Source organism: Selaginella moellendorffii, unplaced genomic scaffold (assembly GCF_000143415.4).
Source record: "Selaginella moellendorffii unplaced genomic scaffold, v1.0 SELMOscaffold_34, whole genome shotgun sequence".
Lineage (NCBI taxonomy): Eukaryota > Viridiplantae > Streptophyta > Lycopodiopsida > Selaginellales > Selaginellaceae > Selaginella > Selaginella moellendorffii.
In genome coordinates, this window is record NW_003314295.1 from 12,005 (window position 1) to 25,804 (window position 13,800).

The following is a 13,800-nucleotide window of genomic DNA, read 5'->3' on the forward strand; positions in this document are numbered from 1 at the left end:
ATTATGCTCTATATGAAGCAAAACGTTTCAAAAGTAAAATCAAAATACATAATTAATTCAAACAGTCCTTGATAAAGACAATGCAATTATTGTAATGTATTGTCAGCATGTCTAAATATATATTTGAAAACATCTGAGAAAAGATTCCAATCTGTAGAAATGGTTATGCCCAAAACATTATACCATTGTACCATAGTTTCTTATGGGAAATTTGTGTAGACATTAATCAAGCATCATCCCAAAAATGATAAATGGTAATCACCATAAAATAATTAAATCAATAATATATATCATCCCCAAAATTCCCATAGAGAAAATTTAACTAGACTTGAAGATTGGTAGTAAAGGTAAAAGATGTGTCATAAATGTTATTATCAATTGAGTTTGATTATTCAATTGGCATCAAATAGCTGCACTAATTGCTGCTCCATTGTGAAAGGAGGAGGAGACCATTGAAAAGGAAAAAAATAAAAGAAGAAAAAAACAAAAAAAAGAAATGGAAAAACAATAAAAAGGACAATACAAAAGCTTATTAAGGAATGAGCTTTTGTATTGTCTTCTTTATTGTTCTTATAACTCAAAAATCATAATTATATATAAAACTGAGTTATAAAATTGTAAAATTGAGTTATAAAACATAAATAATTTGCTGCATATTTCATGTTGCAACACTTGGTTTGCTTAATAATAATGTTATTCTTATTTAATAATTTAACTGATTAAAATGAAAATTATAATTATAAACATGTTTATAATTTATAGACACAAAATTAATCTTATTGTATAACAACCTAAATGGTAGAATAAAAGAGAATATACTAAAAAGTATTTATGAAAGTTTATAAATTATAAACATGTTTATGCAAAATTAATCTAAATGAATAAATGGTAAAAAGCATAGCCATCTCCTGTCCTTGTACCCCTCAAGCTGCAGAGATTGCCAACAAACTTTTGGAGGTTGCCACTGAGAACTTGGTCCGCTGGCCAGCATCTATGCTGCGGCTGGGAGGCACAACGAAGCTGCTTGAGCGAGGAGCACAATGAAGCAACGATCGCTGGCCAAGATGCCAGGAGTAAGCTTGATCAAGGTCAACCACAAGTTCGTCGTTGGAGATCCCAAGAACAAGGAGATCTACGAGGAGCTGTGGAAGATCCACAATGGTGGAGCGGGGCTACTCTCAAGACCGAGGTGAAAGAGCAGCTGGTTTAAGGACTCGCAGCGCTGTTCCTGGAGCGGTGCTCATCATCCCAAACGCGATGGTCAGCGTCTCGTTGTGCAAGCAAGTTGCGCCGACTGCCACACCGCAACCAAGCTTATACTTTGCCAAGACTTCTGGATTCCATTGTGTCAAAAAATAGAAGACGAGAGTGTGTCCACGGCTTGGGGAAGAAGCTGTAGGGGATGATCGCTACAAGCCTTCTATTGTGCTCGGTCTACGCACGCGCCCAGCAAGCTCCTCGCTGCAAGAAACGGCATGCTCTCAATCAAGTCGTGGCCTTCCTCAAGCTGGCCCGAGTGGCCGTGGCAGCACAGGGCCTGTCGCAGCCTCTAAACCCTAAAATGGCGATGGAGAAGGGCAAGAGAAAGGTGTGCGTTTCACTCTTTCTGTTTCTCGAGTGAGTGAGAGATTTCTGTAGAGACTGCGCACGCAAGAAACCACCCCGGAGGAGCAGCGAAGCCGGCATTCCAAGCACCGCCGCATCGACTCCTCCCAGGTATCTATCTATCGCTGCCGCAAATCTTCTTTGCTCACTTTGCTCAGCCAGGCCGGGGATCTCAAAGCCAAGCTCGAGAGCAAAGACGCGGACCTCAAAGAGGTCCACGCGCTCCGGGACGATGGCTACGGCCCTCTCCTGGCTGCGCCTTCCCTCAGCCCCGAGATCGAGAAGGCGCTCTGGAAAGCCCACCACGCCAAGATCACGGAGTTTCGCTCCCAGATGCAAAGAGCCGCCGAGAAGCAAAAGAGCGACCGCGTCGGCAAGAAGACGCTCAAGAATGTGGTGGCGCCTTTGATCGACTTCATAGCCAGCAGCTCCAACTTCTACTCGGAGCTTGTTTCCAGGGTGAGAGTGAGGCATGGCCTCGGTGGGACCGTCTCGGATAGCTGTGACAAGAGCTTGGACGAGAGCGAGGCGAGAGAGTTCCGCGAGACTTGTCACCGGCTGCTACTGCGCCTCGGGGACTTGGCTCGCTACAAGGAGGTGTATGGAGTGAGCCTTGGCAAGAGGAACTATTCCACCGCGGAGGACTACTACGTGCAAGCCTCGAGGCTTTGTCACTGTGAAGGTGGAGCGCATGGACAGGTGCGAGGATCTCGATTGTTTTTCTGCTCGTTCTTTCGGTTCTAAGTGCTTGATCTCTAGCTGGCGATCCTGGCGACCCATGCGGGAGATAGAGTTCGTGCTGTGTATCACTATCTGAGGAGCTTGTTTGTGAAGATGCCGTCTCCAACGAGCCACAGCAACCTTCTCCTTCTTCTGGAGAGTAAGGTATCCATTTATTGAGCACGATGAGAGAAGTTGATGGGGATTTTTTCAGTCGGACGCCATCGCTGAAGCCAGCCAAGGATCGTCCAACTTTGACAATCTCTTGAGGCTCTTCGAGATCTTACTCCTGAAAACTGGGTGAGTGCATTAGCTTGAGACACGCAAATGGTTTTGATACCCTTGCAGTTTCGACAATTTGCAGAAGGTGCTGGATGGCACTCTGAACGAACTCGAGCGATCGGTGGGAACTCCCTCTAAAGTTTGCGATCCAGCAGAGCCAACCATGGGAAAAGTTTTCCTGGGAATACAGATCGTGACGATACTAGCGTGCTCCATCGAAGACTTCCATCTCGGCCTCGTCTGTAAGACTTCTCCGCCAAGGAGCTCGCTGCATGAGACTCTGGCGTGCGCATTCAAAGTCGTGCGCACGCTGGCGGCGATCGGCGATCCAACCATGCTCCCGGCGCTCGTCATCTTCACAGCAGGGCTCGCAGGCAGCGAGGACACCGTGCGGGCCACCGCAGAGTCCGACGAGCTCAGGAGGAGCTTCCTGGATGCCTTGGAGCGGGCGGAGAGCTTCTTCCAGGCACTGAGTGTCTTCTCCGAGGAATCCTTGTCAAGGCTCTCCATGAGCCAGGAGGAGCTCACGCAGGGAAGACGCGACGCTCTCTGGGAGGACCATGAGCTGCAAGGCTTTGTTCCTCTCGGCCGGTACCACGAGTCTCTGAACTTTGGCTTCCACTACCTGGCTTGCGACTCCAAGCAGCTCGACTGGAAACGTCTTCGAAGATTGGAGGCTTCCTTGCGAGCTCTCGCGGAGATGGCAGGCTTGTCCAAGGATACAACTTCCAGTCAAGCGGAAACGGTGTCCACAAGTCTGGGCTCGGTTCTGGACAGGCAGCTAGCCGAGCTCAAAGTTGATACGGGCTTGTCGAAGAACACTTCTTCTAGTCAAGCAGATGAAGAAGCAGCAACTATATCGACGAATCTCAGCTCAGCGCAGCTAGACGATCTCAAGGTTGATATAGCAGACTTGTCAAAAGTTGGATTTCTCAACGAGGCCGAGGAAGCGGGATCCACCGAACTCGAAGAGCTTCCTGTCAAGTTCTCTCCTAGTCTGGAAGATTCATTCTTCGCAAAGCAGTTTCTAAAATCTGTAACTGGATCCACCGACTTAGTTCTTCTTGAACAAGCACCGGAGTTTCCTGAATCACTCGAGGATGATCATGGCCAAGGCCTGAGGGATTTCGAGGACGACGTCATACCAGTAAGTTTTTTACTTGCTTGCTATACGTGCTTGGTAGAGTTTGATCGTCTTGGTGTCTTGGTGTCTAGTTTCCAGCAGGAGACGAAGGTGCCACGGACAATAGCAACGATGAGGATCTGCAAGACGATATTTATCTACCCTCGCAATCACAGGTACAATCAAGGAAAGTTTGAAATAAGTTTTGACGTTGTGTACATTTATCATGCAGGAAGATGCGTTGAACTGGAGATCGCTTAGCTCGTTTTGAGAAGATGTAAAACTAAGAGAAACAGACAACGTAGTTCAAAGGTCTTTTTTAACTTTTACTTCCACTTTGCCTTGTCAAATACTGAGCATAACAATGTTAACTTTACATTTGTAATGTTGTTTTATTCTTTTAAATTATAGTACAAGCAAAATGGAGACGAAATGTATTTTATTTTCTATCAACTAAGAGTTTAGTATTGGAAAAGAAATGAATTTTTTTCTATATTTACTTTATGTTTTCTTCTTCCCTTTTCAAAATCTTGCTATAGATTTTGAGTATGACTATGGAATTGTGGATGCACTTACTCTAAATAGTACACTATATATTCTAAGTCAAATTTCAGCTGCTATTATGAATATACCAAATGATAATTTAACAAGAGGTCAGCATATAAATGTTTTAACAACTATTACCAATGGAGGAATTATTTACAATGTACAAGTTAGCTTATACTTATTTGATGAAAATACATGTACTATAAATCCGAATGGAGAAAATGAGAATGGATTTCATGCACGATATACACTTGCAACCCTTTTTACTCAAACATATGAATTATTAATAAGATTACGAGCATCATTTATTACAGTAGTTACATATCTTTATGGGTTTGAGTATATGATAATCAATTATAGACATAATCAGGAGCAATTACTTGGATTTCATAACACACCTAGGTGCAATATCTATAAAAGTACAATGCATATCCCATATAAAAGTTTATTCTCTTCTGAGTTCTTAACATCCTCTAATGGAAAAGCAATTCTCTATTTGCATATAGATTGTAATTTGGTTTTATATGTTTATAATAATGTAAAATGGTTGACTGGCACTTCTAAGCAAGGAAGTAATTGTTATTTAAAAATACAATTTGATGGAAATATAGTGCTTTATTCGAGTGATAATAAAGCTGTATGGTCAGTGAATAAATACTGTAAACCACAACCTTATTGCCTTATGAGTACATTTTTAGTATTAAAAAATGACTGTAATTTAGTTTTATATAGAAATAGACAAAAACAATTTCATAAATATCCTTTATTGGAATTGCTATGGGAAACTAAAACTTCATGTTAGTTTATAACTTAATTCTAAAGACGCTTAGTTTGCTTTGAATTTCCAATAAATACATTGCAGCTATTGTTTAATCTCAATTTAACATTCTTGCAAATGAACCATACATCCTAGTATCCTAGTTGAAATACATCCTAAATGTTTTTCCTTTGGCATGTTTTCAGGATATATCCATATTTCAAGATACTTATGACTTAGAGCTTGGAGTCATGATGGTTAAACGTCACTAAATCACCACTAATATGTCCTAATATTTAACAATGTTAGAACTGGAATATTTTCCTTAATCAGCCACTTGAACTAATGCAACCTCTTGACTTTGACAATAGTAGGCAGAAATGGTTTCAAAACTAACCACACATGCATCAGGGTTCTGTCAATAGCAATGTGAAACTTTTATAGTAACACATGCCTATATAGTAAGTTCTAACTCATGAATAAGTTTTTATGTTTAAAATTACAACCTTCTTTGGAGATCTAACCAAAGCAGCCAAATAATAAAGAAGATCAATAAGAACTCCATGGGACCATTCCTTTGGTCTTGAAATAAGAGAGCTTGGTGAAGAAATCGGATGGTTTTAATCATAGGTGCAGCATCTTGCTTAATGAGCAGGACGGAGGAGTGGTACCATTTCCGGTGGTGGCTGCTTCCACTGCCACCACCACACTGCAGCTCAAGATGAACAAGGGTATACTGTGGCTTGGGTAGTGCGATATAAATCATATGAGGTGGGATTTTCAGTTTAAATGAACTCTTAACTCTTAACAAGTGAAGCAGACACGTCAATAATAGAATAAACTCTTTCAAATGTGTTAGTAAGCCGTTATGCTGGAATTCTGGAAGATGCTATATTTATGCTACACTCCAGTTCCTTTCTAGGAGGAATCTAGGGCTTCCCTCACGTGCTCACAAAAAAGAGAGTTGTCAGTCTAGAGGACAAGATAAACACCTTTGGGCCACTTCCAACTTATCATCCTCACTTTAAAAATTCCTAGGACTTAAGAAGAAAAAATCAATTTTTGAGGACTTAAGTTACAAGTCTTGTGTAAGTAAATCCTTAGCAATTGTTTTGCTTCGAAATTTAGAGATCATAATTTTCTCCTTCTAGTATGAAGTGTATGATAAATAAGTTGTTCTATTGTCTTGCCTAAATGTCCATTTCTTAAAAGCTCTAAGCAAAGCAAGCTCAGGCAAACAGTTTATATTAGATTAAAGAATATTCTAGGATATACTTGGATATTTTTGGAATATCCACTATAGCCTATGTCATCGAGTAACATCTGCAAGACAAACTTAGCACCATGACTTTTATTTGCAACCACTTCACGATACAATAAGGTGCTCTATGGAATGCAAGAGGCAGCAAGAGTTTTTGAGAAGTTGCTATGGCAGAAGCACCAACTTTGATAAAATTGTGACAAAAAACTTTAAGGGTTTCTTAGTATAGTGGCTCTTAATTTAATGTTAGATAAAGTGCCACCATATTTACCTCATATGGTATTGGCAATACTCTGATATTAAATCCATTTGTCAAGTACTTCACCAGCTTATCAGGCCGATGAGAGGTCAAACTAGCCCTCCACAAGTAGAAGTTAGCACCACCACCAAGCTTGGAGGCAAGTGATCCGACCAAACAACAGAGGTTATTAAAGCATTTAAGATATTTATTTAAAATAAATGCTTAGGATTAAACTTTAATCCATGGTTCTGGGACAAATGGCATTACATCAATTAGATATTCTGCAAGGTCCAAATACCCTGCTCTGCCAAAAACGTCAACCATGCAACTGTAATGTCGTATTATTCTCTTTAGACCATAGTCATTGGTAACAGAACAAAAATTAGAGCAAGCATCCATTACATTTCCTAAGTGGTTGCACACAAGCAAAATAGAAACAAAAGATATCTCATCAGGCATTTCAACCAAGCTCAACTCATTTAAAAGTCTTACAGCTCTTAAACCCTTACTTCCATTCAGCAATGAATTCCAAGATGCCACATTTGTCTCAGGCATTTGAGCAAAGAGCCTTTGTGCCTTTCCAGGTACCCCATTAAGAACGTATCCAGATAGCATAGTGTTCCATGATATGATATCTCGCTGCCTCATTCCATGGAACACTTGCTCCGCGATGTGCATATGCCCTGCTTGAGCATATGCAGAAACCATGATGTTACACGAGACTAGATCGTTTTCTTGCATTGAATCAAAGAGTATTTTTACTTCATCTGTTCTATGGCAGACCAAAAGCGCGTGAAGCATGGTGTTAAAGGAAAAAATGTTCCATTCTGGCATCTGGTTAAAGACACAAACGAGTTCCTCGACTTTCCCAGTTTGGGCATAAGCATCAAGAAGAACATTCGTGGAGATAATATCGTGTTGTTCCATAGCTTGGAAGAAGCGCCTTAATTCTACTAGATTTCCATTCCGAGAGAGACCGGAGAGCATCACGGTCGAGCAAACCAGATCCAAATCCTTCATTCTACTAAACAGTTCCATTGCCTCATCCACTTGACCTCTAGAAACAAACGCAGCAAGCAGTGTGGTGCTAGAGACGATGCTCCTTTCGGGCATTTTTTCGTAGAGGATCCTGGCCTCCTCAGCATGCCCGCACAGGGAGTAAATCGCTAGCATCGAATTGCAAGACACAAGATTGTGCTCTTTCATACCCCGAAAAAACAAATCTTTGGCCTCCTCGAGATTTTCTCTTGCGTCTGAACCATAAGCAGACAGCATTGCGTTGCAACAGGCAAGATTCCACTCGTGCATGGAGCAGTAAAACACATGCCTAGCTTTTGCAAAACGCCCACTTTGGGCATACGCTGTAAGCATGGAGCTCCACACAACAATATCTCTCTCTGGCATGTTTAGGAACAATTGTTCAGCTGAAACTAGATCAAAATCTTGACAAAACGCCTTTAGTATTGTGGATAAGGTAACCAAGTCTCTCTCCTTCATTAAACTAAGAAGTGCTTTTGCTCTTTCAACTTGCCCATCTTGGGCATATGCCAAAAGAAGAGTATTCCAAGAAACCAGATCCCATTCTGGCATATTGTGAAACAAATATTGTGCTTCGTGCATTCTATTTGCTTTTGCAAAGAATGAAAGGAGCGCGCGGTAAGCCACCGTGCTGTGCTGGGGCATTCCATCAAATAACCGCTTCGCCTCCTCCAGATGCCCATTCTGGGCATAAGCCGTGAGGAGCAAAACCCACGAATACAAGTTCCTCTTCTCTCCGAGCGCAGAGAAGACACTCCGCGCGCGGACGACGTCGCCAGCCTTGCCGTAAGACTGAATCAAGCGGTTTGTCGCGAGCAAATCGGAAGGCATTAATCACAGCCGTCCGATGTCCGCGGGAAAGGTTTGACTTTGAAATTTGAAGTTTAGGGCAGCGGTGGAAGCCCCATCCTGTGGTTCCTTTTGCGCGGAAAAACATGACATCAAATGCAAATACGCAACTTTACTGACGCTATTTGTAGAACGCTCTCTCCAATTAATTTCCCTTAGACTTTTTAGGCGAGGAAGAAGGAGCGATCGATCGATCTATCCATTGGCGATGGCGGTGACGAAGAAGAGCGTGGGCGATCTCACGGCAGCCGATGTGAAGGGCAAGCGCGTGTTCTTGCGCGCCGATCTCAATGTCCCCCTCGACGCCGAGTTCAACATCACGGATGATACGCGGTTGCGAGCTTCGGTGCCGACGATCCAGCACCTCCGCCGCCTTGGAGCCAAGATCATCCTTGCAAGCCACCTGGTAAGCTCGATCGATCGATCAATCCCTTCCTATCTCTGGCGTTTTTCTTTCTTTCCAGGGGCGACCCAAGGGATACACCAAGAGCTGCTGCCTCGCCCCTCTCGTTGGACGCCTCTCAGAGCTTCTCGGGGTCAAGGTAGAAATTTAGGGTTCTTCGTTCTCTACAAAGTCTCTATTGACTCGCGATAGGTTGACCGCGCCGATGACTCGGTGGGCGCGGAGGTGGAGGCGAAGATCGCGGCGCTCGACGATGGCGGCGTGCTGCTGCTCGAGAATCTGCGCTTCCATCCCGAGGAGGAGAAGAACGATGCGGAGCACGCCCGGAAGCTGGGAGCGCTGGCCGATTTGTATGTCAACGACGCGTTTGGCACCGCGCACAGGGCTCACGCGTCCACGGAAGGGATCACCAAGTACTTGAAGCCTTCTGTGGCTGGATTTCTCATGCAAAAGGTAAGAGTTTGATTCTTTCTTTGCGAGCTCTTCGCTAAGTTTTGCTTTCTTCGATCGTTTCATTTGCCAGGAACTCGACTACTTGGTCGGGGCGATCTCGAATCCAAAGCGGCCCTTTGCTGCGATCGTGGGTGGCTCCAAAGTCTCGTCCAAGATCGGAGTTTTAGAGTCGCTGCTCGAGAAGTGCGACGTTTTGCTGCTGGGAGGAGGTATGATCTTCACCTTCTTCAAAGCCCAGGGCCTTTCCGTGGGCTCGTCGCTCGTCGAGGAGGACAAGCTCATCCTCGCGACCAAGCTCATGGAGAAAGCCAAGCTCAAGGGTGTCACTCTGCTGCTTCCGACCGACGTGGTCGTGGCCGATAAGTTTGCACCAGATGCCAGCAGCAAGGTACGCTCAAGAACACTTGGATTTCGTCTCTACGATCTGGTTTTTGCTGGCTAGATTGTGTCTGCTTCGGCAATTCCCGATGGATGGATGGGCCTTGATATCGGACCAGACTCCATCAAGGCGTTTAGCGAGGCTTTGGACTCCACAAACACGATCATCTGGAATGGTCCCATGGGAGTGTTCGAGTTTAAGAACTTCGCGGTTGGCACCGAGGTACGCAAGCTTTTCCACTCACGTAGGACGCTCATGGTCGAACGGTTTGGCACAGGCCATCGCTGCAAAGCTCGCGGAGTTGAGCGACAAGGGGGTGACAACGATCATCGGCGGCGGGGACTCCGTGGCGGCGGTGGAGAAAGCGGGCGTGGCGGATCAAATGAGCCACATATCGACCGGAGGTGGCGCGAGCTTGGAGCTGCTCGAAGGGAGGATACTTCCCGGCGTGGCTGCGCTGGACGATGCGTGAGATATTTCAGTGGAAATCATTCTTTGTCTTGTTCTCTCCGGTTTTGGTGAAGAACTTGTCAAGAACTTGATGAGCGTTTGTCAATCTCGAAGAAGGGAAGCAACATTCTCTCGAAAGAAGCACTGTAGTACTACGCACGCAGATTTTCTCGAAGGTCAATGCTCTCAAAAAGAGGAAGAGAGAGAGAGTAAATGTCATGGACAAGCAATGCAAGTAAAACAATTATAGGGTTTTGGGCTCCCCCATTGGCTGTGGCGTCGGCGTTGCGGGGCGGGCATGGATCGATCGACCGGAACGAGGTATCAATCCGTGGCGCCATGGAGAATTCGCTCGCGGCGGCTCGTGGACGAGCATGGATCGGCCATAGCAATTGACTGATTGATTGGAAGCTTGCTGGGCAACGAGACGCATTAGTTTTGGTTGTTGCTTTTAGGACGAGGAGAATGGATGGGCGGCGGTGTGTCACAGTCAAGTGATTAGAGTGATGGAGATTCCCGGAGAGAACGCGACTTGGACGCTGCTGTCCGACGAGGAAGAAGGCGGGCAGCAAAATCAGCCACAGCAGCAGCAGCAGCAACAGCAGCATCTCTACGCGCCGGATTTGCCTCCGCTGGGCCAGGATGCTTTCATCGATCAGGCGTTCCATCAAGCTATGGTTGCTGGTTTCGATGATTCTCCTCCCGCGGGCCTCCAAGAGTTTCCGCCGCAGCAATTCCAACCACAGGCCGACCAGCCGGGGTAACTCTATCGCTCTTACATTTCCTGGAGATTTCGTCGTTTGCTTGATCCTGGAGTGATGCGAATTCTTCGTTCCTTTTTTTTTTTTTTTTCTTGACGAATGCGCGAACGTTGTCTTTTGTTTTTGTGGTTTTCTTCCATTCGCGATGCCTTTGTTTGATTGATCCACGCTGAATTCTTGCAAACGTTTTCCTTTGGTTTGTGGTTCTCTTCCATGCACCATGCCTTCCTTAGGTTGATCCACGTTTGCTAAATTCTTGCAAACGTTTTCCTTTTCTTTGTGGCTGTAGTTTTTTGTTCTTCCTCGTTCCTCTTCTCGCATCTGATACTAGTTTTCAATCTTTCCAGGCTAAGGTGTGGATCCGCTGCAAACGATGCGGGTGACCTTGCATCCGTGAGGAGAGTCCACAAGGCGGACAGGGAGAAGTTGCGAAGGGACAAGCTCAACGAGCAATTTACCGAGCTCGCCAGTGCATTAGGTGCCGTATCTCGACTCTCGTCTTTCACCATCTTATTTCGTCTCTTCCTTGGTTGCTCCAGATCCAGACAGGCCTAAAAATGACAAAGCAACAATTTTGAGCGATAGTGTTCAGGAACTAAACGAGCTACGAGCCGTGGTGAAGCGGCTAAAGAAAGAGCATGCAGCACTTTTGGATGAATCCCGCGACGTAAGTTTTTCTCTTTTCCTGGTTCAAGTTGTCGACGGACCGGCTTGTTTCTATTTCAGCTGTCACAGGAGAAGAGCGAGCTAAGAGAAGAGAAAGCTTTTCTCAAGTCCGAGACGGACCAACTCAACTCGCAACTCCAACAGAGACTCCGGCTCGCGCTGTCGTGGCCGGTGGATCCCTCTCTCATGCTCGGTGCGTCCGCATTTCCATATCCTCTCCCAGTCCCAGCAGCACCCGCTGCTGCTGGTCCTCCTCCTCTCGTCCCTTCGTCTCCATCACCAGCAGCTCCTCCATCCTCTCAGCCACAACAGCAGCAGCAGCAACAGCAGCCTCAAGCACCACCAACACAAGGCTCGCAAATTCCACCACCGCCAATTCCTTTCCTTCCTCCCGGTTTGCCTCTTCCGCCACCTTACGGCATTCATCCTTACGCAATGTTTGCAAACAGGCCGCCAGCCGCTGGTTACTTCCCATACTTTTCTCCTCCTAGCTCCACCGTGGAGAGGCCGTTTGCTCAGTACGCAACTCCAGGAATGCATCCCTTCCGAGGCTACACTGGTCAGGATGGAGCCCCTGCGTTCTTCCCACCGTCTCTAGCAGCCGAAGCTCCTTACAAGCCACTCCAAGTAGCTCCGAAAGCAACCAGGGAGGACAATGCCGAGCCAGGGCCAGAATCCCAGCAGCAATCTTCCGGGTCAAGTCCGCCACCCCAAGTATGTATCAATCTTGTTTCTTCTCGTTTTGGAATCTAAGAACACGGTTTATGCAGGTGGAAGCTTCATCACCTTCTTCCGTGGAAGTAAAACAGGAGGTGCAAGTAGTACAACCACTAGTGAAAAGCTTGAGTCCCACGATTCTCGATGGATCTAGTGATTCCAACTGTGTTGCATGATTAATCAAGTGGTAAAAGCCATTGAGCATCCTGAATTGGGTAAATGAATCCCACTTACAAGAGGCATGGTCTTACACAGACCTGAAGGGAATACCACTTGGCATATGCACACATTGCATAGAAATCCTGCCTGAAATCCTGGTGCAAGAGGCAATCGGCATAGTGAATCCATCCAAACTTCCAAGTGACATTTGTATATGAACTTTTTCTCTTCTTGTGCTCATTTTCTTCCCAATCAAATAGAAATCCTGGCTTAAGGATATTGATCATGATTGCCTCATTCTGGAAAAGAAATAAAAGTTACCCCTTAATAAAGAGCTTTGCAAATTTCATGGATGTCCCACAACCCAAGCAAGTATAACAATCAACTACATAGAACTTATACAATGCAATGGAAATTTTAAAAACAATACAGTAGGAAGTAAGGTGCATCCAAAAAGCTGGATAAATATATAGATTATATTGGTTTATATAGTGGTTTCTAACATGTAAAAGAACCAGATTCTTAACATTTCTACACCACAAGTAGAACCTTTTGAGAGTTATGTGAGAATGTTGTAATCAACAATGTGGAATTAAATTTACTATAGGCTGGATAATTGTATTTTTATTGCTCTAACATCATGAGGGTTGTTTTGGATCTTCCAAGCAGTCAAGGGTGGCAGAAGCATAGAGGAGCAAGTCGTTAGCATTGCAAAAACCATCTAATATAGATACTTACAAAAATCAACATTGGTAATCAGAAAAATAATTTTCATTAGTTTATATTTATTGTTTTAAAGCTGATTTTCTTGAAGTTCATGAAACGAACAATAAAACCAACTTAAAAACCATATAAAAACCACTAAGAAGTGTTATAAAAAAGAGGGTCAAGACATGGGAGAAGGTCTACAATATGCTTTGACAAAGAGCAATTGAAGTGAAAAGCTTTTTACTCAAAGTGACACTAAAAGTGTTAGCATTGAAAAGTTTTACATATAAAAAATGATTATTTAGTTTTCTTCACTTACCTTTCATTAGGGTAGCTACAATGGTGGAGCACTTAGAGTGGGTTTAAAACCCTCTATATGAAAGCACACTTTAGGCTTTTACCCTAGTCTTAAGAATTAGTCTTTAGTATAAGCTTGAAAATTTACTAAATATGGAATGGCATTGGTGTTAAGGACATTCTTTACATTTTGTAGATATGCACTGATAAATCTAAGTATATATTATATTTAGTATATAGAACTAAAATAAGACCAACATTTGAGGCATGTGTCTGGTGTATATAATAAGTTATTATATAGCAATATTGAGGGATTAGACTCAATATTGTAGAGGTTGTTAACACTAGTAAGTGTAAGCCAACAATATAAATTTCTCATCACTGT

The 13,800-nt window shown here is 44.1% G+C and overlaps 4 protein-coding genes across 5 annotated transcripts; 3 read left to right on the top strand and 1 right to left on the bottom strand.

The window, feature by feature from the left end:
* Positions 1-913: 913 nt before the first annotated feature.
* On the top strand, positions 914-4,183 carry LOC9656175 (protein SMG7). 2 transcript variants are annotated; one of them, XM_024682556.1, is made up of 8 exons: positions 915-1,588; positions 1,639-1,716; positions 1,768-2,304; positions 2,365-2,490; positions 2,540-2,625; positions 2,674-3,754; positions 3,823-3,906; positions 3,963-4,183. In XM_024682556.1, the coding sequence occupies exons 1-8, from the start codon at positions 1,403-1,405 to the stop codon at positions 3,999-4,001; spliced, it is 2,217 nt and encodes a 738-aa protein (XP_024538324.1). In that variant the 5' UTR covers positions 915-1,402; the 3' UTR covers positions 4,002-4,183. The 2 variants fall into 2 exon arrangements, with proteins under 2 accessions (XP_024538323.1, XP_024538324.1); XM_024682555.1 differs by having other exon boundaries at positions 914-1,588; positions 1,639-2,304.
* A 2,580-nt stretch (positions 4,184-6,763) lies between these two features.
* Positions 6,764-8,404, bottom strand: LOC9639063 (pentatricopeptide repeat-containing protein At4g02750). Its single transcript, XM_024682241.1, has one exon. The coding sequence runs from the start codon at positions 8,402-8,404 to the stop codon at positions 6,764-6,766; it is 1,641 nt and encodes a 546-aa protein (XP_024538009.1).
* Positions 8,405-8,588: 184 nt separating this feature from the next.
* On the top strand, positions 8,589-10,248 carry LOC9639379 (phosphoglycerate kinase, chloroplastic). The gene is made up of 6 exons (XM_002977249.2): positions 8,589-8,828; positions 8,887-8,964; positions 9,018-9,278; positions 9,349-9,666; positions 9,721-9,879; positions 9,935-10,248. The coding sequence occupies exons 1-6, from the start codon at positions 8,631-8,633 to the stop codon at positions 10,127-10,129; spliced, it is 1,209 nt and encodes a 402-aa protein (XP_002977295.1). The 5' UTR covers positions 8,589-8,630; the 3' UTR covers positions 10,130-10,248.
* Positions 10,249-10,366: 118 nt separating this feature from the next.
* LOC112348992 (protein diaphanous homolog 1-like) lies at positions 10,367-12,471 on the top strand. The gene is made up of 5 exons (XM_024682531.1): positions 10,367-10,867; positions 11,216-11,346; positions 11,408-11,535; positions 11,595-12,248; positions 12,305-12,471. The coding sequence occupies exons 1-5, from the start codon at positions 10,614-10,616 to the stop codon at positions 12,425-12,427; spliced, it is 1,290 nt and encodes a 429-aa protein (XP_024538299.1). The 5' UTR covers positions 10,367-10,613; the 3' UTR covers positions 12,428-12,471.
* Positions 12,472-13,800: the final 1,329 nt, after the last annotated feature.